This window comes from Charadrius vociferus, unplaced genomic scaffold (assembly GCF_000708025.1).
Source record: "Charadrius vociferus isolate BGI_N301 unplaced genomic scaffold, ASM70802v2 scaffold147, whole genome shotgun sequence".
In the NCBI taxonomy this organism is placed as follows: domain Eukaryota; kingdom Metazoa; phylum Chordata; class Aves; order Charadriiformes; family Charadriidae; genus Charadrius; species Charadrius vociferus.
Window position 1 is genome coordinate 6623624 of NW_009649570.1, and position 24884 is coordinate 6648507.

At 38.3% G+C, this 24884-nt stretch overlaps 1 protein-coding gene across 1 annotated transcript in view; it reads left to right on the plus strand.

The window, feature by feature from the left end:
• The window catches only part of CARF (calcium responsive transcription factor), a 25292-nt gene continuing 408 nt past the window's right edge, over nt 1-24884 (plus strand). The window contains exons 1-13 of the mRNA XM_009890242.1: nt 1-131; nt 1704-1925; nt 3037-3157; nt 5479-5608; nt 7183-7267; nt 11719-11908; nt 14232-14352; nt 15244-15387; nt 15831-16064; nt 16464-16626; nt 17602-17677; nt 21501-21631; nt 22650-23016. Coding sequence (XP_009888544.1) covers nt 126-131; nt 1704-1925; nt 3037-3157; nt 5479-5608; nt 7183-7267; nt 11719-11908; nt 14232-14352; nt 15244-15387; nt 15831-16064; nt 16464-16626; nt 17602-17677; nt 21501-21631; nt 22650-23016 — 1990 coding nt within the window. The 5' untranslated portion in view covers nt 1-125. The remainder of the gene's footprint in view (nt 132-1703; nt 1926-3036; nt 3158-5478; nt 5609-7182; nt 7268-11718; nt 11909-14231; nt 14353-15243; nt 15388-15830; nt 16065-16463; nt 16627-17601; nt 17678-21500; nt 21632-22649; nt 23017-24884) is intronic.

Below are 24884 nucleotides of genomic sequence, written 5' to 3' on the forward strand. Positions count from 1 at the left end.
CTTGTAATGGAAAAAATGGAGCTGACCAAGACATTGCTATGGAAGGATCTAATGATTTGTTCATAGGCAACTGTGGTAGTACAGGAGAGTCAGAAGCAAATGATCGGGTTTTTTTCAGGTGATGTATGAATGTCCGATCTTTGTGGATGCTTTCTTTACATTCTCTCTGAATTTACAGTATGATATTAAGTCAATGTGGTTCTTTCTTGCCTTTATGGTAATACATTGTGTCTTTTAAACAAGTACTAGAATTTCTTCCCTTGGATTCTTGTGCCATTCAGGTTTGAACTGGTGAATATCCAGATGTTATAAGTAATGACAATCTTTAGTAATTATATTAATAGATCCTGTTATAGTGCTGAAGAAATATACGTTTTATTGTGTTAACCAAATCCTTTAACAAAAGAATACTTGGTAACATGCCTTGGAGTAGGAGGGATTCAGCGCACTTGAAAATCAGGTCAAATTGCTTAGTGACCAAATGTGGCAAATAAGAATCCAGGGACACAGGACATCTGTGTGTACGTATTGGAGAAGGGGAGTCTTTGATATATTTAGTATCAAATATTGTCAGATATTCCTAGTCAAAGAGATTTCTGTGCGTAAATGTTCTTCTGCAGATTACTTCAGCTAACAAAATATCATTCAGGTGGTGATTTAGTAATGTGCTTACAGTCTCTACACAATGTCTTTAACACAACTAGTGCCACGTATTTGTTGATGCTTTTCTGGTGTCGTTTACAGTAGAGAGTTTCAGCACAGAAGATTTATACCTGCGGAATTTTTGAGAAGGTTATTGGGCCCAGGTCTGACTTTAATATAAAATTTAGAAACATTTTTCTCCACTCTTAGCATTTGTATTTTACAAATTTTTGTAGCAGAAACACCAGAGTTGTTTGTGTGATTGCTGCAAAATTGCACTTCTTGTACTGGCCAAATGACAGGCAGCCTGACATGATATTTTACAAAAGGGCTGCCTATTTTCCCTTATTTTTAGATGTTTAATGTTTGTGTTGTCAGAATTTCAACAAGACGATTATTTGTGCTTAAACATTTAAATTTAATGAAAATGGGATGTGCTGCAAGACCTTGATTCTGCAGGCTTGATGAGAATAAACTCTTGAGTACCTGTTTTTTTGAGACTTGCAAAATCTGGTTCTTGGTCTTGCACTGTATTATTCTTGGACTTGAATTGGTGGGTTTGTGTTGCTTTTGTTTGTTTCTTCCGTGGTAACAAATTAAGAAAGTGTATAGAGATTTTTGTCTTCATAGCTAAATGCAGTATCTAAAGGTCAAGTAGAATAGTATCTGGGACTTCTTTTGAAGTCAAATCAAGTTGGTGGATGTTTTACAGTTTTGTTTTTGGTATACGTTCTCTCAGTTTCAGGGTAGACTTAAGATGTTTTAAAGTGATGAGTGGTTTTGGGGAACAGATTTTTAGCACAAGGGATTTTCTTTCCCCTTAGTAGAGAGAGTTTGTTCTAGGAAGCAGAAATATGAATACATTTTCAGCATGGAAATAGAAAACAAAAATAGGACTGCTGGTGTTAGCTAGTAGCCCCTTGATCAGAAGGACAAGAACTCCCTCTGAGTATACAATACAGCACACTGATTTTAAGTGTTCTATTCTCTTTTTTTTTTTTTTTTAAATAGGAATTGCTACTCACATTAAAGTACATTTTACCAGTTTTCCTCTGTGAAAGCATCTAACCTGCATGGATTCCAGGGATCCATTGTTTGGACAGAGTGACTCTCCTGCAGCCTTGCCCATCGCAGGACGCCTCTCAGGAGGTTCTCCATCATCAGCTGCGCCTGCACGGCCACCCCAGCCGCAGCCTCATTCTGCAGAGGAGTTCCACCTGGTAGACCAAACCGGACAGGCTCTCTATGAGCTGCAGCCCCTAGGAGGGCCCAGTGCACAGATGGTGAGTGTGTCTGAAACAGGGCAGGTGGCGTATTCACAGATGAGGGAGCTCGTTGAAGAACTCTTTCACATAGTGCTTGTTTGTTGTAACAACAGCTGATTCAGACTTCAGGTGAAACTTTTCAGTGGTTCAATTCATGCTCCGGTTGCCGTTCCTCAGGTAGGCAAATTCTGTCTCCAACCATTACTAATTTTATTAAACAACAACTTACGTCTTTTGTCATTATCAAATCTGTATGTTACTGTGTGATGAGATTTCATACTTCTACCACTGCTGCTTTCTGTATATTCCCTGGATAAGTCTCTCTGGTTTTGGGGGGACTGGAACATTAGCAATAAGCTAACCCATTATGTCTCCCCCCTCTCCTCCCAATTAATTTGCTTAAAATATAGCTTTGTAATTCTTAACACTTCTTTTGTTAAAAGGTAACTGTCTCACCCAGAGGGTTTGATTGGCATGTGTTGCACTGGCACTAAAGACGCTTCACTCGTTTAAAGTGTAAACAATCAGAAGCAAGATGATATTTTATGTTATTCTAAGTTTTATAACATTGTTGGGAACAAGTCGTTGGTAATTATGGGAAAATTTACTGTAAGGAGTTGTTTATTTTCCAGAATTCGAGGAGATTTAACTTATTTTTTTTTTTAAGTGTTGGAGCTTTTCTTCTATCTGCTTTTGCATAAAATAATGCCCATAGAGGTCAATTTCTTAGGAGTAAAGGTCAAAATTTTAATATGTTGTGGTTTATTCTGCTAGTCTGTGAATGGGGTTACAGTGAATCCACCTGTGAATGGCTTTCAAGTTTTTGATAGCTTTAATAAGTGTTGTGAGTTTCAAATAAATGTGTAATTCATAGCAGAATCCCATAAGTGGTTTTGTTTTTTTTTTTCTCTCTCCTTTAATCAGTTAAAGGCTTATTTTAAAAGTGGGAAAGTAATTTTAAGAAATTGACAGTAAATAGACAGTTTCCTTATGTGAAATCAAGTTAATTTACAGGCCCTAATTCCAACCAAAATTTTTCCTGTTCTGGTAATAAGCAAGCCCAGTTGTACTGCTTGATGATCACCATACAAACTAGCGCCATTCATGCTTTTGTGCGATTGCCTTACAGATGATTGTTGCCAGTCAGTCAGAAAATGGACAGGTGCTGCATGTCATTCCTTCGGCCCAGCCAGGAATGGCCCAAGTGATTATTCCTCAAGGTCAGCTTCTTGATGTGACCAGCACACAGGGTGAGTTTAACCTGTGGGACTTGAGGGTGTGTGTTCCTGTGACTAAGCATATCCTGCGTGATCTCATTTTAAGAACCTTGTTTGTATGTGTTTCCTTTTGTTAGTCAGTTATAAGACAAAAATACATACTTACTGAATCTGCTTTCTAAATATGAATTTGGTACCCCACACACCACATTTTTCTGTTGGGCAAAAGCCTTATGAAATAAGAGCTGTTATGCTTACTTCAGATATATGATGGGTAAATTGAGTTATCAAGCACAAAGCTGCTTCTGGCCCTATTTACCATTAATAAGGATATTTGTGCTGAGTCAGACAGCTGTACTATCAGCTTCAAATTTTCACCTTTTTTTTTTTGTTGTTGTTTACTTAATTTTGAGTGAAGTAGTAAATTCATGTAATGCAGGCAGAAGAATTAATGTTTTTCTGGTCTGTTCCAGAGATTGGTGGTGTTGATGCATCTTCTGTGAAACCAGGAATGAAGTACCTAATTAGAAATTAGTTCCCAGTGAAGAAAATGAGATGTGTCTCTCACTTCATTGCTAAGTTTTCTCCCTCAGTGCGTTAACTGTCACGTTTTAAGTACGTGGTGAGATGCACAACCGGGAGCATGAATTTTAAGCTTTTCTCTAGAAAAGGGACATACTGAAACCTGAAAGCATTGATTACTTGTCTGCAAGCCTTGCTGGGTGGCAAAATGCTGTGTACTAGCTTACGTTCACAAAATAAGACTGAGAACTAGGTTATCACATTTTGTTAAACTCTTTAAGGTTTTTAAAAATGCTTTTACCTTTTCTGTATAAAACTTTCAAAATCTGAGAAAATTCTCAAAATTTGAGTGCTAGTTAGGTGCTCTTGTGGAATGAGAGCTCAAAGGTAAGACTAGAGTCCTGATGCTGGGTGGATACAGAAAAGAGTTGGGATTCAAGTCACAATCCAGCCTTTTCATGTAGAGTTGAAATACAGTTTCATGACCGTGCTGGCAGCTACTACCATAATGCTCGTCCTTCCCTCCCTCTCCACCTGCTCTTGCCGGGCTAAAAAGACCATTTGGTTACAGTGTAGTCTTACGTGATTTTAAGCTGACTCTGAGCCTTTTGTTAACAAAGAATTGCTGCTACTTTTTGTAGGCAATAAGTTGCAATGCTGAATAGTATTTCTGTATTCCCATTTTTCATCCTACATGGGGCTCCCTGTTTGCAAATAGCTCAGTTTCACAGTATTTGAATATATGTTCTGCAATGGTGCTACAGGGGTTTTTGGTGGGTTTTTGTTGTTTTTTGTTGTTGTTTTTTTTTTTTTCTAGAGACTTACTGTGTAAAAGACTTCATAGTTATTTGATCTTTAAAAGCCAGTTAGGAAGACTTGTCAGTGGTTTACTATGGAGAGTAAAGGGGAAGGAGAATGGACTGTCAGCCCTCGAGTGTCACTTGCCTGCAGGTGGTGGCCATGCATGAAATGGCACAGGCTTCAGAGTAGACCTTAGTGTCTTAAGGGCGCGTCTGTGCAGAAGGAACCAGTGCTCTGAGCTTTGAGCCAGAATGGTGTTACTCTGAGGTGCGCACTTACGAATCTTCTGGCAGAAGCTTTACAGTGGAGTGATTTCTGGACTGAGTCAATGCTTATCATTGTCTCTCGCAATGGGTAAAGAAACTTTCATAATTGAAGGGAAAAAAATCCTGCCTCTAAAGAGAGGTCCCTGTTCTTTATGTTGAGACCAAAGTATCCAATGTCTGCTTTCACAGTTTTCCATTACGTTTTTGTTTAACTATACACACAGCCTTCAATCTAACAGTATTTTTTGGCTTATGGATTTCTCCCTGTTATCAAGAAAGACTAAAACATTTGTTCTAACAGCGTGTCAGATTCAATTACAAGAGGCCTGTGTTTTCTTGTTTAGGTGTTCTTTTCTGAGTACAAAGCAGTATCATAATTTTTTTTTTTTTTTGTCTTTTTAAAAGCAACCAGTGTGTGATTTGCAGCTGACCAAAATAGTTGGATAATCCTATATGGATTTGTGGAAATGTAAAGCAGAGTAATTTACAAGTTCTTCTGATTATTTGCTTTGTTGTAGAAGGATTCATTAGCAGTAACATGGTTATCAAAATCCTTGAGTACAAACAACCTTATCAAGTATATCTTCATGTGTGTGCCTAGAATTTGAGTATTGATTCACAACTATTAAACTACTTTATCATATAGACATCTTATGTCTTATGTCAAAATGTTTGCTTTTCCAACACACAAAGTTTAATCATAGTTTGTCATTTCCCCATTCTGAGTTCAGTTATTAACCAGGAGGCTGTTTTATTTTTGCAAAGATGTTTCAGAAGAGAAATGTGGTGATGGGAACTTGCAGACCGTGGCGGTGGCTGCTATAGCAGACAGTGCAAGCAGTTACATTCTACATCCACAGGCATCTCTCACTATATCAAGGAAGACAACCACCAGGTAAGTCAGGAGTTAAAAAGATGAACAATTGGTTTGATCCCCTATTAGTACTGTCTTTTTTCTTGCAGTTTGTTTTTGCAATGGTTATCACAAAATTACCATAGAATAGAGGTTATGAACCATTTGTGTTAGTCAATGATCTGTAGCTAACTGTGTGTGTACGCAGCTTTTGTATGTGCCAGAGCAGTGGAAAAAGCAATTAAAGTACCTGTATTCCAGAGATAGCTGGATATATTCTGACCAGAGCAATAGGTGGGCATTTAAAGTAACACAGTGCAAATTTCAGTAATTCCTCCAAATAGACACTCATATTGCCAACCAAGAATTGAAAGTGATCCAGTGAAGGAACTGCAGGGAAAGTTGAAGTTTGAGGGAGCAGAGTTTCTTGTATAAGTATATTAAAAGCTACATAAACCATCTTCTCACAAGAAGGGTTGATTGAAGAGATTAATATTTTAGAGATTTCAATAGTTGGCATTAACAATCTGAACAATAGTTGACATTTAGTTAACAATTAACAGTGATTGACATTAAATCTTTGTTCTCTGAATAACTTCTTCAGCTTCTTTTGCTAAAGTATGAGAAAGTAGCCGCTAACAGTGTGTTTCTGTGGAACACATAGGCAGATTGGTTAACAAAGTTTCTAAAATGAAAATAGTTATGTTTGTCTTCTCTTGATATCCACCTAATTCTGGCCCTGTGCTAAGTGATGCCTACTATTTTAATTCCTGAATGCTCTGGGATTCTTTTTTGCTTAAAAAAAAAAAACCCAAAACAAACAAAACAACAACAAAACCCAAAGACAACATTTGTTCTGTGAGCTGCGGGCTGGCTTTGCATTGATTTTTATGCTCTTTTGAAATCAAGACATGGAAGAGATTAGAATAATCTCACTACAGCACAGGTTATATATGTGCTCAAGAAACATTTAAAGTGAAGAGAAACAGTTTGTGAATGGATTTTGTGAACAGAGTCTGTACATGTTTGAAAAATAATCCTGGAAAGGAGACATATTTACATGGGCAGGAGGTGATGCACTTGAGTTTTGTAATAATGAACATTGAGTAAACATTGTTTCTGCCTCAGGTTTTAGGAAATGGAGAAACTACATACTTAAAATAGTTATTGGAGCTGGTTTTCAGTATTTAAAATATACTAAAATGTGCAGCATTTAATAAGTGTTTGATACTGGTTTTAATCTTTACCATTTTAACATCAGTCTGCATAAGAAAATTATCAAGACAATCAACTAGTCTATTTCACCGTGTTTTGTCTATTGTGGTCAAGCAACAATACTGAGAATACTGAATGCTCAGAGGTCTTCTTGAATATAGAAAACTGTGGGCTTTTTAAATGCTTATATTTACTGTTAATTATTTTAACAATGGAATAGAATACAGGGAAAACGAACCCCAGGTTTTTAAGGCAAGTTGATACAGTATCTGTAGTTTGATCATATGCTGTAGGGTTATACATAATGCACTGATTTGATATGTTACCTGTCGTTTAGATTAAATTGTTGCTTTCTAGCTGTCTGTATAGACTTTTACTGTATTTTTTTAATTATTTTTCAGAGTACTGGAAGATTCCTTTCCCATCCCTCTGCAGCCATTGCCGCCAAATACACCTGCATGGGCGCGCCGTCTCAGGAACTGTGAGGTGGGCTGCAAAGAATTCTGACTTGATGTTTTATCATCTAGGTCTAAGATGTTGATCCTATTCCGTGAAAGGAATACTGTTGATAGTTGCAGAAGCTGTGTTCAAGCTTCCTGGTATTATGAAATAGTACTGGTACTAGCTGGTACTACTAGCATATTTAAACGCATCAAAAGCTGTGGAATCCCTTCCTTTTTTGGAAATACTAGAATAGGTGTCTGTTAACAGCTCCTGAAGTAAAAAATGTGCTTCTGAAATCTCGATGCCATACAGTGCTGGGAAAAGCCACTGATTCACATTGTGTGCAGTGGTAGAATTCACTCTTGAACTACAGTGCAAGCTCTGCTGTCTTCTGCTGAGCAAACTGGGTTTTTGTTGCACTTAGTGATCCATTAAATAAAAAATAAAATCATGTTTGTATAGCCTAAGTCTGCAACAGTTCATATTAGTTTGTGTTGTCAGTTAGAAATCAAAATCCACGTGACTTGCCACGATCAAGTCTGGGACTTAACAGAGCACCTTAATATCAATGTTTTACTAAGGATTTCTATTTTAGGTATTCTGACAGATATTTTTTTTTTTTTCTTTATACCAGCATTGTTACCTGTGCTTGGTTTCTCTTTTGTTAAAAAATGCTCTTTGTTCCCTGGGATGGCTTTTGACCTAAACAGAACTCTCTCTTTTTTTCATATTGTTAGTCTGCAGAGCTATCCTGATGACTGGGATGATATCAACAGCTAGAATGCATCATAAATCACTTAAAAGGAAGGGAGGGGAGAAGGGAATATTCTTGAAAGATCATCTACGTCTTCCTTCTGCTACCAGACTGTAACTGATAGATGTTTATTTTACTTTCTCTCAATACTTTTTAAAGGAAAACTCATACTCTCTCTAGCTGGTTCACCTCTTTAGGTATCCCTGCCATTCAAGGTTTTTTCTATTGGCTTGGCCACTGATAAGTGGAAACTGCAGTTGCAGGGACTTAGAAATGGAATTTCTTTCTGTATCCACTTAGAAATAATTTTTAAAGTAACTAAATGTATTAATCTATTCTCTTTTTGTTATATGCCATTTATTTCGTATAAATGGTCAGAAAAATTAACAACGCTAATTCTTCCATGGTGGAGATACTGTTTTCACAGAATAGGAGTCACTTCATTCAAATGGACAGTTAGTTGTTAAAAGTCCAGGAAGATGTATAGCCCCTGTTACTGTGCTTTTAGCACTGTGGCACATGCTTTCCTGTCTTAACGTCGATGTAGCATATCTGAATCATTCATTATTGGATTCATTTTATAGGAGGACTTGTATTATGGTCTGCTTGGTCTATCTGAATCTACAAGAAATTTCACCTGCTGTGTTTAAAATTCACAGCAGCAGCATTTATAGCACAGTTTTTATTTTTAAAGAAAAGAAAACCAAAATACTGTGTGTTTGAATGTGTTCTGAGAATATAAACATCTGCCTCTGCTGTTCAGCAGAACGGTTGCCTGTATGCACTAATCCTCCCTGTTCCTTTAAAAAAAAATTATTTTGTTGCTATTCTTCCTACAGAGTCAGCCCATACAAGGAGGAATAACCCAAATTCTCTTCCTCCTTGTGCGTTATAAGCAGAGTTGCTTTGCTGAGTTTGTCAGTTACACAGTATAAATCAGCTGGAGACTTCTAGGATGCACATGCCTTTTCGTGGATACAGACTAGAGACAATACGATTTTGAGGTGTCATTTATTTTTCAGGTGTCACTGTCTTGCAGAATATTTTGTTACCAGGATAGAAGGGTCCAAATGGAATTTGGAGATCTAGTAGAGGTGCAGATAAATGTCGCGACTCACAGTTACGCTCTTTCAGTCACTTGCCAAAATAGAAACAAGCAGTGCTGTGGTCTGTATGAATTTCACAGAAGGTGCCAGCAGGTGAAGCTATGGCATGGCCTCTGTACGTGCTCCCAATCTGTTGGAAGAGACTTAACTGAAAAGTAAAATTACTGAAAAGAAAATTGGTTCTGTTTTACCTCAAACCAGGACAGAATCATGTATGCTAGGGATCCGGCCAAGACTGAGCTCCAAAGGGCAGTGACTCCTCTGGCAGTTAGTACTGCAGGCAAACACAGAGCAGTAGAAGCTGCAGCTGTCCAAAATTAGCACTAATCTCTGTGTTTGGTGTTGATTCCCTGACTGCCTTGAAATGTTCAGCTTACACTTGCTGTGCTTAGACAGTGTAATGCCTCTGGTATCCTGCTGCTAGTTCACTCAAGGAAAACTGCAGTCTTGATATGTGTGCCTCAGTGTAAGCTTTTATGTACACTTGCTGAGGTGAGGCCAGGGTAGAGAGAAGGAATTGCTCCTGTTTTTTAGCTTGAAGCTTGGCTAGAGTTAAAGGGTTGAAAAGTATCAGATTACTTCAGGGTAATTACATTGTTAATAAAAAGTAGATTTTAAATTAAAAAAAAAAACCAAACCAACACGTTACTTTATAACCTGCTTAATTTTCAGTGCTCTGATTGGAATGTGTTTCCAGCAGGTATCAACATACTGAAATAGAGTGTAATTAAAAACTGCATTAATTGATCAACTGTACAAAGCTAAGTTCATTTATTTGTGTGGTGCAGCTGGTCTCATTTGTTCCTACTTGGGAGGCTCCTGGAGAGCAAGAATCCTTTGTGCTATGGGATTTTCTTCTTCTCATTCTCCCCTCCCACCAACTTTGGGAAAATGATCTATCTCATGCAGAAGTAAATCCAGAATAGGAGACAGTGCCTTGACTGTTCTCACTACTTTTCTGGCACAACAGTTTTATCAGTCTTCTCTCCTCTCCCTAGAACAGGGTCAATGACCTATTTTTAGTGACAGGTATAAGATGTGCAAAGAAAAATGCTGGCCACGCAGTGTTCACTGTGGAGTGGTACTGTCATCCTTCTTGCAAAAGGGGGCATCCCAGGTTTCCTGTAAAGAAGGTACTTCTGGTACTCCTCAGGCTGCTTTGCTTCGCCTGGATTTTTCAGATCAAGTTTTGGACAGAAATGTTAGTTATTATTTCTAGCTGAACAATTGCCAGCTTCTCTTTCTCACCATAGCTATGTGAGTGCAGCCTGTGTAGACTTTCTTAACTGCTGGAGCAGTGCAGTGAGCTGCTGGTGTAAGCAGCTGGCATCTCAGAATGACTTGTGCAACTGGTGCCTATGTAACGTTCTGCTTTTGGGCTTGCACTGGCAGCAACATTGTGCTGGCCCAGTTCATTCACAAGGTGTGCATTTGTTCTTTGTTGACTTTAGGTCTTGCTAACCACAGACATTTTGTTTGTCTTGGGTGACTACGAGGCAGGTTTTATGCAGCCGTCGCTAAAGTATTTGTGCAATAATGATTTTGGAGAGACACTGTTGCTGCTTTTGTTGTCAGTAGTATTTAAACATCTGGCTGCTCTGTCATTGAAGGTGGCAAAATAGATCCATTAGACTTTAGTACTTATTCACCATGCATTTGCCCCCACATACGCTGTAAGGCTGAGCTGGCAATCTGCTCTGGGTATGTTAGTTCCAGCTGCTTGGTCAGCCTGATCCTGAGCCACATATGAACAGAAGTGAGCATGGTATTCTGAATTCGGATGGAAAGCTTTTTGCTGTCCCGGTGCTTTCACTGCTTGCTGGCTGGCCCTGATAGACCAGTACTGAACCAGCTGTGATGGCTCTGAGTAGCTGAACAGCTGTCACAGGGGATGTTGCAAAGTCAGCAAGTTGTTTGTGCTTTTGTTTTTCTTTTAATTTTCTTTTTTACTTTGAGTCAGGTTAGAAACCATTTTTCTGGAGTTGCCCAGAGCTTAGCAGTGTTCATTGAAACCATCATCAGTTTGCACATGGCAAATCTGATGTATTACGTTTCTGTGTAATGTTGAGTATCAAGAGTGCCTTGAAGTTTGGGAGGAGTATTACATGAGACATTCAATTCAAAGTTAGTGCGCTGAGTGAGTGAGGTGGTTACGGGTGATACAAGCAGGTGTATTCTGCTCCAGCTCAGTTCAACATGTGTGTTGAAACAAATGCATAAACTTTTAGTGCTTCAGAGGTTCTCTGTGGGAGTCAAGTGAAAATGTTTGCCTAAGATGGATTTGTCCAGGAGGTTACTACAACTGAAGTGTGTGATGGGGGAGATAACAGGAGTGAAATTGTCCTATGGAAATCAGAGTTGGCAGTAACTGTAATCTTCTCAGGGGTTCTTGATGTATTTAGGGTCTTGGGGGGCTGACAAACTCCTGACCTTGGTGAGCGCTGCTCTGGTGTTAGATCCTGTGGTAAATCTATTTGTGAGGATACTAGTGTGGGGGGAAAAACACACAAAATGCCAAAAATCTGAGTCTGTGTCCTCATCTGCCAGAGTCCCTGACTGCTTTCATTTTCTTGTGTAATGTTCAGCAGTCAGCTGGGTGAATAATCCTATTATTTCACCTCCTTTCCATGCAGAAAATTGGGGACTCGTACCGCGGCTATTGTGTGAGCGAGGCAGAATTAGAGAGTGTTCTAACGCTACACAAGCAGCAAACACAAAGTGTGTGGGGGACGCGCCAGTCTCCAAGCCCAGCCAAACCCGCCACACGGTTGATGTGGAAATCTCAGTATGTCCCATATGATGGGATCCCCTTTGTCAATGCAGGTAACTAACTTTTCTTTTAATAACTGCTTTCAAAATTTCAACATCAGTTGCCAACTGGCCATAAAGAAGGATCTTTATGGTGTTCCTTAGCTTTGATAAAGTCAAGGCACAAACATAAAAAAAGAGCGTGTTGGGTGACATAGTCTGAAGGAGCCTGTTTCCCTGAAACCACAGGCTTATGTTTTGTTGTGATTAATTCCTTTTGTTCTTTAGAAATAAATTAGCTAAGTACCATTTTGTTGGGGTTCTTGTGATGAGATCTTTTAGGTGGAGGACCTGTCTGCTCTATCAGGATGTGAGAGTTCTCATAAGGGTAAGAGCTTGTTTGAGTATTCTTGCCTAACTTGGAGATCCTTTGAAGAGTTTGTTCCACAGAAGCCAATAAACTATTTATATGGCACCCTTTAAAAAAAAATTAATTTAAAAAGCAAAATAAAAATCAACATACCTCAGACAGATTTAAAAAAAAAAAGTGCAGACTTCACAGGTCGGTAATTGCATACTTAGCTCATGCCATGCATATGTGGAATTACCAAGAGTTCATTTGGATATGAAATGAACAGGTTTTAAATTGTTACATGGAGATCATGAATAACTGGAATGGAGGTTATGTGCTTGGTTTTTTTCTTTTTTTTTTTTTTCTGAAAGTGAAAAAGTGAAATGTTAGCACCAGTTTTAAAGCTTCAGCTGTAAACTGTGAGGTATAAGAAAGCTAAGAACGAAGCCAAAACAACTTACACTTATTTTTTCTGCAAAATGCATATGAGACATCTTTAGTTTTCTGTAAGATCTGCCTGATAAATGAGTTGCTCCACAGTAAGATACTTGGAGTAAAAACACATGTAGATTTTTTTTTTCTTTGAAGTGTTGTATACTAATAGAGGCTCAGATAATTAAGTTGTAATATTTTTTGTTTTGCTCAGATCCCCAAACAGGCATTATGTATGTTTCTTACACGTTTAGATTTAGTTTATAACTCCTCTATGAAATTCATTGAAATCCTTTACACCTGTAGAGCGGAGGCTGTTAAATATGATTTGCTGAAGTGCAGTTTAAATCCCAGATAACTGAATTCTAAGCTGTGCAGGACAAAAGCGTTGTTCTTGAGGAATTTATCCCTTCTGCATAAGTGGAACCAATCTGTAATACCTTCCCTGCTGCGCTTCAGCTGTGGGGAAATATAGAGAAGCTGGGTAGCTCCCAACGGAGTAGAACATGCACTAATCATCAAAATCTTGATTGTTATTTTTAATAAGAATTCTGGATAGTTGGTAGTTCTGTAAAACAAGGGCCCCATCAAATTGCTTTTGAGAGTCATATTAGCAAGGACTAGTTTAAAGGTGGTGAAATCTTTTCAATCCTAAAACTTTGATTTTAATTTTGTTTTTTAAAAAAGAGCCAAGATATCTGTATGTTATACATGATTCTGTTTTAAAATTCCTATTTCTTTATTTGCATTGATTTTTTAAATTTTTTTTAATTTTTTTTTTAATGTCACACTCTAAGGCAATAAATCATTGGGTATCTTATGGAAACACATTATGTTGCTGTTGTGATACTTAAAAGGTTTTGGTTATGTCACTTGTGGTATAGGCAGGTTCTTGCCTTCATACTGGAGTATATGAATTATAAAAGATAACTAAACATGATGTGAAAGAAATTTGGAAGAAGTTCCTTTCTGGACCACTTTAATGCTATGCCTGTTACCCTTTTTGTTAGAGGTCTGACTGGAAGTCACTTACTTCAAGTTTAGAGCTAAGCAATATTTGGTTAAGCCCATGTGGTTTTGTGTGTGTATGCCACACTGAAACAGTGTTATTTAACAGGTAAGATAGGTCAGACTTGCAAATAAGAATTTATGGGACAGCATGGTCTGAAGTATTGATTTAAGACAGGAGGCTGGAAATAGCTGCTGACCTTTGATTTCAGCTGTGGATTTTCTCGGTTATTTTGGGGATTCTGCTTCTCTTATGTTTACTACCAGCATTGTGCTCCTTTGGTAACTTACAAGGCTGTTGTAACATATTGGCGTTCACCAGGGCAGAATCCAGTATTTTGCCTTCATATATATTGCAGGAATGTTGTGAGGTGTAATAAGTTTGGGAAATGCTTTGAAAATGCTCTGTGTTCCTTACATGCTTTGAGAGAAGCATTTGCACTGTATTTGAATGCTTGCTACACTTAAGTGTTCTGCCTTCTGAAGAGTCTGATGGTAAACAGAAATAACTGTTTTGGAACTCTCATCTTCTCTGTAGTTACTGTGTTACTGTAAGGGCTTCAGCGGTTGCTTGAATAAATAGAGTGCATTACTTTCTGTTCCCAGGAAGCAGAGCCATTGTAATGGAGTGCCAATATGGGCCAAGAAGGAAAGGGTTCCAGCCCAAAAAAGCTGGTGAGCAGGAAAGCGCCTCTGGCCATCTGTACAAAGCTACTTGTCCAGCAAGGTAAGAACGGTCTATAAAGCTCAGCATCCTAAGAAAGCGTTCTTTCTGTGAGCCTTAACAGAGCACTGTTTGGGGGTGGTAGCTGATATGCACCGTAGCTCTTGGCTTCGTTTCCGTGATAACTTGAGGTTGATACTCATTTAGAGGGAAGGAGGAAATGCTGTCCTGTTAAACTGAATAAGGCTGAGATTTGATAGGTTACCTGGATGCAAAGTATCAGTACATCAGGGTATGAAATACAAGTGTGAATCATTCTTTACCTGAGCATTAGTTAGTTATGGTGGTTACCATTTTTAGTCACATTTGTTGTTTTTCCTTCAGGCTTTTAATTGCACTCATATCAGTCAATCATTCTAATTTTGCAGATGTCCTATTTGCTGAAGGGGTTATAGTTCTTCCTGTTCACTGGGGACTTTCTCCTTATCCAACACTAATAGTTTTTTTCCTTGGCCTTGAGCATTCAGTTTTGTTGAGTTCACTGAGTGCTTGTTCAGTTTTTATTGAGCTAAGAGTGTGTTTACCTGGACAGTTGCAGCTAGGTATGTATGTGCTCAGTTCTGGCTTCAAGCTGGGTGAACTACAGCCTGTTCAGCAATGGTGGTGTGCTTTTATTATACTGAGGGGCAGAGGATTTTTGCTGAGGTGCAAAATCACTCTGGCTGAGTGGCTTTCAGGCTGGAACAGAAGTGTGTCTATCTGTATCCATCTGCATCCGTCTCTGATGTATCCTACAGTTCCCTTAGAGGCTCCTCACCCCCTGCAACACTCTGCTTGAAATTTTTCTATGCTAATATCTGATACGAAGTAGGTGGGGTTTTTGCCTTCCCCCCTGAGGGCAAAGTGTACTGAAGGAGAATTTAATTCTTTTTTATTCCCCCTGTACCTTGGAAGGATCTATATTAAAAAGGTTCAAAAGTTTCCGGAATACAGAGTTCCTACTGACCCTAAAATTGACAAGAAAATAATAAGAATGGAGCAGGAGAAAGCATTCAACATGCTGAAGAAGAACTTGATAGATGCTGGCGGTGTCCTCAGGTGAAACTTCCACTTTGTTCTTTATCTTAACAAATGAAGCAAAAAAGAACAATAATTTGCTTGGTTTGCTTTATTTTTTACTTAGACACCTTATTAAGAATCTTGCTTAGTATCAGTAGTAAAAAATCCCACAGTGTCAGTAAGACTTCTGTGGCTCTGGAGTGTTTAGTTTGGTAAATGTGTTAAGCACCAAGCTGTGGAACTTCATCAGATGTTTTCATGCAGGGCACAGATAGAAATAGTTGTTGTATTTGGGGGGTGGAGGTGGTTTATTTTGCCTTGAAAGATGTGAGGGCCTTGAGCTCTAAAAGGCAGTATCTTCCAGCTCAGGGGCTGTAAAAACTTAAGTCGCTCTAAATAGGTTTTTTGTGATTGTCAGATTGTTCCACTAAGAGACTCATTTTTTTGCGAATTGTGTGTAGAAACTCCTTTTTTCTTGGCAGGTGGTATGTACAGTTACCCACTCAGCAAGCCCACCAATACCATGAAATGGAAACATCCTGCCTTCCTCCTTCACCATCCCATTTTTCTGTGTCTTCTCCTGAGGAGGAGGAGGAAGTTGTTAGGGATGAGAACTGTACTCTGCCTTCCCGACTTCATCCTCAAGTGGCAGACAAGATCCGAGAACTGGTGTCTCAGGGAATAGAGCAGGTCTATGCAGTGAGGAAGCAACTAAGGTACAGAGCTGTCTGGTGGGATCTTAGTCTGTAGTGCTATATCCACTTTTGCGTTTGATTAATTTGGTTTGCAACTAAATGGCAGTGATGATGCATTACTGAATATCTTTCCCATGTGTCATAAGAATCTGTTTTTCCCAGCTTTTGTCTTCTCTTTTCATTTTGTTATAGGTAGGCACTAAGAGCTGCTGTCCTCTTTAAAGTTAGTTGAATAACTGGGGATTTTTAATTCCAAACTCTGTAGCAGATGCACAAAGAACTGGGTCAGAATATCATCTAGCTTGCTCTTGTCTTGTCATTGCAACAAGGGGAGGGAGAAGGTAGCAGTGTCTATAACAGAGGGAAATAGCATAATGTATTTTAAATACGCATATTTTAATATCCTTTAACATGTGACAGAAAGTATGTGGAAAGAGAATTATTCAAGCCTGATGAAGTGCCAGAAAGACATAACCTGTCCTTCTTCCCCACTGTGAATGACATCAAGAACCACATTCATGAAGTGCAGAAATCCCTGAGGAATGGCGAGATGGTGTATAATTCAGAAAGTATCCCAGCAACGGTACGTTGGCCGCTGTGTTTCTTTTTGATTTTGAGTTAAATACTGGAAATCTTATTTTTAATTTTTACCACTTAGCTGTATTTCATCCAGAATTCTCTATGATTTCCAGCAGCAATATTTTCAGTGGAATCTCTGGATGAGAAAGATTGGATTAAATGTGAATAAAACCTTCTGACATTATTCGGTATTTATCTCATCAGTGTTAGTTTGCTATTAGTTGATAAATTACACAGTACTAGCGCTTCAGGATGACTGCATGAACTGGAAGCCATGTGGTGTAGAAAAATTGGCACACATCAGAAAATTTTATTCATGACTCTGTTGTTGTCTGTGTTTTGGAGAAGTTATTACTACTTTTCTGTATCTGAAAAATGGGGGTGAAGAATGTCTCAGGTGCAGCCTAAATTAGGGCTTGCAAAACATTTTGAATGTGTAAATATTAATAAGTGCAAGTGAAGTAAGCATGAAGTAGCTACTTCAGAATGCTCAGTAACTCGATAAGTGTTGTTCCTTTATTTTCTTCCACCTATTGAGTAATAAGGGAAGCACAGTGATCCTAGTTTTCCCAATTATGAGGCTGACTGCTAAGGAATTGCTGATTTAAAATCAGTTTTTCCAAACTGTACTGTTAAATCATGTTGTGTCATCAGTCTTTTCCCCCTCCCTACACTGCTCTTGGCCCAGGTAAGTGGGCGATACTTATTAGCCAAATAGTTTAACTGGTTTCTATTTTAAAGTCTTTGAACTGTCATGAGCAGACTTTGCCCTTCCTGGTATAATGCATGTTAAAAAATCTTTTACAGTTTGGTTTTTTTTTTTTTTTTGTAAACCAAGAGCTCCCAAAATGCATAGTTATAAGAAAATAAGAAAGTGTAGTTTTAGACACTGTTTTCCTACGGGTCCTGTATTGAGCCTATGTTCCTGTATTAGACAAACTTGCACCCTTTCTGAAAACTGAGGTCTTTTTTCTTTCAGCTGCAGTGGACTACAGACAGTGGGAATGTTCTCACAGAAACAGTGACTGTTACGTTTGCATCACCACTTTCAGATGGTAGGACTGCATTAATAACTTAGCTGTCTCCAAATGTGATTTGTGTTATTAGTTATGTCACAGAAGTTCAGTTTCCTTCCAGAGAGGTTGCTGTCATGTTCTGTCACTCAGCTCAACTTAAGAAGGATTATTTTGGCATGTGTGCTTTGGCATGCTTTTTAAAAACTATTTCACTGCATTTGTGGAAAGATACACGTAGTTGTGATGGGGTTGGCAGAAGTATGAAAATTATAAATTTGGCTTTTATTCAGCATCCTCAAGCAACTGAAGATTTTTAACAGGATGGTTTTGTGGAAAGAACGTTTTGCCTTGGATGAAGGTGCTAATAATGCCTGTGCAGACAGAATTAAATTCCTACTGAACAGATATATCTGTTAGGGGACACAATACCCAGGACCCAACTGGGTACTTGAGTTCCTTGATGGTTTGTGCTTCACACGTAATTAAACATCTTGCTAAAAAGGACTTGAATGCATATTGGGATTCTTGTTTCTCACAAAGTCATTGGCTTGATGAGTTCCACTGCTAGGATCAGGCCTTGGAACAACAAACGCTGTATTTCTGTAGTCAGAATTGAGAGCACTCTTTTCCATTTTTCTTAATGCTTAGAATAGAAATAGAAACACAGGTGTTTAGTGGCAGCAGGGCTGTGAGATGTGTTTCTTCTGTTCTTTATTAATGTGTGAAGCCAAAGCAACATCTCTTTCCAGTCATTGCTGAACCACCTAACAAAGTATTAAACTTCCTCCCGCTCTGCTGCAAAGCCAGAGTGTAGGTTTCTGTAGAAACTTGGTTTTATATGTTCGTGTCAAAGGTCTAGTTTTTTTGAGAACACTAGTTACACAATTTTTCCTTTGTTGAAAGTGGGTTCCTGCTACTATTACTTTGACTTCAAAACGTACTAAAACAGAATACAAGGGTTTGTAATTACATCTACTTGCTACCCACGTAGTTTGGATTGCACATAGGCTGAGATGCTCTGCTGGATCATGGTGACTGATAGTAAATTTAAAATGAGGTTATTCTGCCCTTTTCCCCAGGTTTCAAGGATATTTTGTCTAGTGTGACACCAAAAGAACTTTCTTGCGTGTTTGTGGATGCTTTCCCTATCCCTTGTTTAATAAGTTTGATATGAAAGTCATCAGAAAAATTGTTGGCTTTTAGCAGGGATATGATTGCAGCAAGGTGGAAGGGCCTAATTTGTTTGCATACATTAAGATAATGCTGCAGACTTCTTAGATGTTTTTAATCCCAGTGGCACTGCCAGCTTGTTTCCTCATTTAATTGGAACATGGTGGTGTGTACTTTTTGTTCCAGACAACTGATAGAGAAGTCTACAGGGACCAAAGAGGCAGTGCCACAGTTGTCAGATTTAAAGATTTACTCATGTTGACAGTTATCCTCCACTGTGGTTCTTGCCTGAAGTCCTGATGTGTTTGGGTTTCTTTCCTCTTTGGCCCCTGTCACCCCTTCATCTGTCTCTTATCTTTGTTGTAGCAGGAAAAAACCTACCCCAAGCTTTGGCTCACTGTGTGATTTCTCATAAATGACTTGGTGAACCTGATTTACGTGGAGCAGTTCCATGTACACCAATGCATTTACAGTTAATAAAAAGGCCAATGTTTGGCTTTTTGTTTGGGATTTTTTTAACTCTTATTTTAGTTATTGCTGCAGTGGATCAATTTGAACTGAAAAGCATCACGTACACTTGGTGCACATAGGGTAAGAATTTCAGTGTTGACAACTGTCAGAGGACAAGAGGTGAATTTTCAGGCTCAATTTGAATTGTGTCCCTCTTTTTTAAGGAAGTCGGTTTTTTAGGGGGAAAAAAAAGGAATTTGCAATAGGAGCAGACTTACTGTTCTTAAGCCTCCGTGTCTATGTTAATATTTCCATTGCTGTACTTTTATGGAGAGACACGGAGTAGTTGTGCCTTTGACAGCTGTGATAGAGCTCAGCAGGGATGACTTTTGGTATGAACTGTCTGAATGCTGGAAAAGGTTCAGGAAGACCAATTCTTGTTTTCTTTTTCTTTCACAGATAATTTTCTAAGGCAGAGTAGCCTATCAAATGTGTGAACTTTAACCCAGTGACATACTGAGTTTTAAAGGAAGCTAGAGAATTGGATTTGGTTAGTTTTCTGCACATGTACACCAATTCATTGAATATAAGCAGATATTCTAATTCCGGCATATCTTGTCTCCACTTAAATATGTGGGTATGTGTTTGTACACATTGCAAAGACATGTTTGTAACTATTACAAGTCTAAGCGAAAAAAGAAGCCTGACTCTGAAAAGTACTCTCATTAAAGTATGTGAAGTGGTAGCAAGGAAAAACAACACTGACTTTTCAAACTACTGTTTGCATACATTTTTTTTCATTTCAGCTTATACTGAATAGGGACAAATTTACATTTAAGAAATTAAACAATAACAGAATTAAACCCAGCTGTTTGTTTTCTTGTTGTGCAGAATTCCATATCTCCATGCAATACAGCTTTAGCTTTCTCTGTTCTCTCCTAGGTGTAAGAATCACTGTAACTATCAAACTTTTATATCTTATATGAAGTATAATGTCAAGTGAGATAAAGTATCCAGTTATTTTTATTTTAGGCCAGTTTGGCCTAAACCATGACACTTTTAAATTTCTGGCATTCATACTGAATGCCGATGCAGTGTAACAAGTTGGGTAGATTAGGAACTTTAGTCCTAGGCATGTTGGTGTAGAATACAATCTGAGGAAAGAACTACCATCTCTTCCTGCATGTGAATACTCACGTAGGCATACAGGATCTCTGTATAGTATTAAAAAGAGCCTAAATATTTGAAGTAGTTGTGTTCAAGGAGATTTATAGAGTGTATCTTATGGTCAGTTACAATGAAGAGTTAGAGCCTGCAAATCTGTATATATGTTGAAAAATGTATCTCTGCTCACTCAGACTGATGGAAGCTTTTGTATGATTTCCTGCTAGAAAGCTTTTTGTGGTTGACCATCCTCAATTTTTTTCCATTCACCAAGCTAATCTACATGCACAGGGCTCTTCTTTTACAGTTACAGCAGTGAAACTGCAAAATAAGAGGCTAAGCAGTGTCTACTTGTGTCTGGATAAATCTTATCCAAAATGTTCTGGGTGGCTCAAACAGGAAATGGAATAATCCCATAGGAAGTTTCCTTGCAGAAATTGCTACCAGTGAATCTCCATTTTTACAAGTCTTCAGGAAATTAAATCTGTCATGCTTGCATTAAATCAGAATTTTGAGGATATGATGTAATCTGTAGGCTGAAAGGCCTCCAGATAAATGGAATTTTCATGTGATATTGCGTAGAAGTTATCCTAATTCCACAAAGATGTTTGGAAGGGAGTGGTGAGACACAGACGATTTCCTTTTTAGTTTTTTATTTTGGAAGACAAACAACACTTTTGATGCCTGTCTGTTATTGAGACCTTACTGAGGTGTATGTATTGTCAAATTATTTGATTGCCGCTTTGATAGAAATATCTCAGCTTTTACGTTATAACTAGAAATTCAAAGCGTGGGGTAGGTTGCAATTACTTTACTCTCCAAAATGGATTTATTGGTGCTTCTTTTTTTACTCTGAACAGGCACATACATTCTTCCTACAGCATTGTCTTTTTCTCATACACAGACTTTTTCTTTAGCATCCAAGGTCTTCTGCAAAGAGAACAACATATATGTAATATACATGTCTTCTACATGTCTACATTGAGATTGAAGGAGTTTGTTCAGTTTGCAGGGGAGGGTTTTAAACGGGAAGAAGAAATTTGTCATAACTGTGTGCTTCCTCTCTGTGGCACTGCAGGGAGCTCAGCAGGGGAGTCAGTCGTCACCAAAGCAGAATCCAACCAGAGCGGGGAGTCCTTGCTACCAGAAACAGCACAGCTGTTGTCTTCACTCTCTTCACTTCAGCCCAAGATATTTGCACAACTTCAGGTACAGTCAGGTCCTTCACAGAACGTCAAACATTCTGTGCTGGAAATGCTGAAGGCGAGCTGAGAATAGCAAGTTCTCTCCCAGCTCATGATCCCAAACACTGACTAGGTAACACCGACTCTGAAATAGCTGTCAACTCTTACTTTTGCCTCTCTTGCATGTCACATTTAGCACATAGCTGTGGCACAGGAGATCCCATTACCATCTTGGGATGCTTTGACATTAGGGTCTCTTGTGAAGGCAAACCCAAGAAGTTCAAGGTAGTGGGCTTCTGCCTCAAACCAGGCACCTATTCATTTTCCAAGTGGTCCAGTAATTTCATTATGAAAATGTTGCAAAACTGAGGGGAGAGATAAGTCGGTCTGTCTTACTCCTTTTAAATCCTCCTCCAGCCTCTTCAGAAAGCATGTTAAAATCCTAGAACTGCTCCCAGCTCAGATCTGAAAACTTCCAGGTTAAAAGGCTGAAGAGCAGGGATAAGAATGTCATGCTAAAAGAGCTTCTTCTAAAGCTAATCTCCCTTCAAAGCTGGCTCTCTTAGCCTTCTTCCCTAACTGCTTCTTTTAAAAGCTGCCTTCATACTTCCCGAACCCCAATGAAATGCATGATCCCTTCCCTAGAAATACAGTAAAGTGCTATTCTACTTACTGTTTCCCGCTCTATGAAGACAGCCTGGATCCATCTCACTGTCCTTTTTTTTAAGCAGTATGCTTAGGTTTTAATGCCCACCTCTTGTGGGAATGGGCAGTATTGGGGAATGATTTGAAACTGAATATCAATCCAAAATTGGACCTTTGTGGTCATTAAGTAGTCTTCTGGATGCTGCTGGATACCATTGTCCTAATTGTTTTCTAATACGACTTTAGCCTAGGGTTGCTGGGATTGACTGTTCAAAAGAGATGATGTATAGGAATTCAGAAGCTATCCAGTTCCATCAGTGCAAAATACGTGCCATTAAATGCAAATTCCTCCTGCTGCAAATACTGGTATGTTACTACTTCTGCCTTCTCTTTCACAGGGATTACAGCTGCAGTCAACTTTTACCTCCACAAATGGATCAACGGCCCTGATAGCTGTAAATAACCATTCCCCTCCCAGCCCTGCAAGTCTCCTGGATTCCATAGGGAGTGCAATAAGCAACCATTCTCTAGTACTTAGTCAGGGACACAGTCTGCAAGCAGGTGCTGGCCTAACAGAGCATAGCGCTGCTGCCTCTGCTTTTGGGACTCTGCCTGGCTCTGATCAGAGCCTGGTCACCATGGGCCAATTGGTAGCAGTTGGAGGGGTAGATGACTCCAGAAGCCTAGAAGGAGGAGTCCATCAGATTCTTCTGGGAGATGTACAGAGTATTCCAGTACGGATTGTGGACAGCCATCCAGCACTTAGTAAGTTGCAGTCTTCCCAATAGTATGTAAATATAGAAAACACGGTGGATTTTGTTCTGTGTGTCTTGAAGAAAGGAGAGAAATATCTTAATAATAGAGAACTCCAGGTGATTCTAATTAGTTTTTCCTGGGAAAACATGCAGACTGAAAAAAAAAAAAAAACCAACAAGAAACCCCAAACCTAAAACAAACAAAAAACCCCCAAACCCCCCAAAAACTCCCCAAGTTAGTTTTTGCTGTGAAAAGATGACTTCTTAATTAAACTGCTTATGACTTTCTTTGACCAAATACCAACTTATTTGATGAAAACAATACTTTTGCCAAAAATCCTAATATTTAGCTAAAATTATGATCTTCAAATTAATTTTTAAAAAGAAAAATAAGAATATAAAATAACTAATATTATATCTAGTTAGGATTCTTCAGAAAGAAATGTGGGGTTTTTTGTGTCTTCTTTCTTTGCACCATCCCAGCAGATGTCTGAATTTTTTTAATAAACTTTTGCTAGGATCCTGTAGTCATCAGTATACTTTAGCAGTGATCAGTTCAAGTTGTATGTAATTGCTTGGAATTTCAAACTTGGGTTTGAAAATACTTTTTAAAAAAATACAATAAACACCATAAATAAATTTCTATCAAAATAGAAGGCTCCTTAAAACCATTGTTATCAAATATAGATAGTCTTTGAATTCTCAACCGTGGAACCTGATTGAGAATGAAAGCTTGCATTCTGAAAGAATGATTTCTAATTCTTGGTGAAGAAAACCTATTAGATATGGAGCATATGTAGATCAGTGCAACATATCCTTTTGACTTTCTGGAGAGTCTGAAATGTTACCTGTGCAATGCTTTATTATTTCTCTATTATCTTTCTTTGTCATATATGACTTCTAAAAAGATGACTCTTGAATAAGTTTGCAGGAACATCTATGTAAAGATGTGCTAGATCATAGCCTGCCCCTTCATAATGCCATAGCAATAATCACCTCCATATGTCCTGATGACTTTTGCAGGTCAGCAAAATGTAATTTGTACTAAATTCTGTAGTATTCTGAAAATGAAAATATAAGACTACATGAAGAAATAAAAATAAAATAAAGCATACACGAGGAAATATACTGAAATTCATATGTGTCAAAGTAGTATTGGGATATTTTACTGTGGCATTATTGTCAATGTTAAATTTAAAGGGTTTTCTGCCTGCTGTACTCAAATATTTGTGTAATTGGTTGTTTTCCCTTTTAATATTGAATTTGACTTATCTCTTGAGAAATTCTGTTTTCATTCAGGATAAAAGAATTTCAGAGAGGTTATCAAATGCACCTCCTCCGTTTAGTTGTTTAACCCATTAGATGTTGATGCCTCTCAAAAATTTTTGTAAGTGATGAGTGTTGTGAGTGAATTTTCAAAGAAATACTATTTTACACAAAAAAGAAATGTAGTCAAATAGAAAATACTATAACTGCAAGAACTAAACTCACTGTTCCTTTGGGATTTCCTTTTTCTTCTGCTCAAGGGCTCAGTCTATCATCACCAGCTTGAATTTGGCAACTGTGAGAATATTGGTACCATTCCTAAGTTATGTGGAAGAGTTACCTATAAAATACACAGACACTTTCTCTTTTTCAGAGGCAAGTTCTTTGCCTGGAGAGGAGGACAAAAACCAGTATAGACTGAAGAGGGAATAATGTTAGAGAGCTTATTTGGAGGAAACACCATATACTTGAACTTAGCAGTTCAGTCAGTGTGTATTTCAAGATATTTTTCTCTCCTGTGTGTGTACATATGCTTATGCACATGCATGCTTGGTTAAAATTATCCTGTATGTTCTGGATTTTCTCTTGTCCGAGTGCCAACTTCAGAATAAG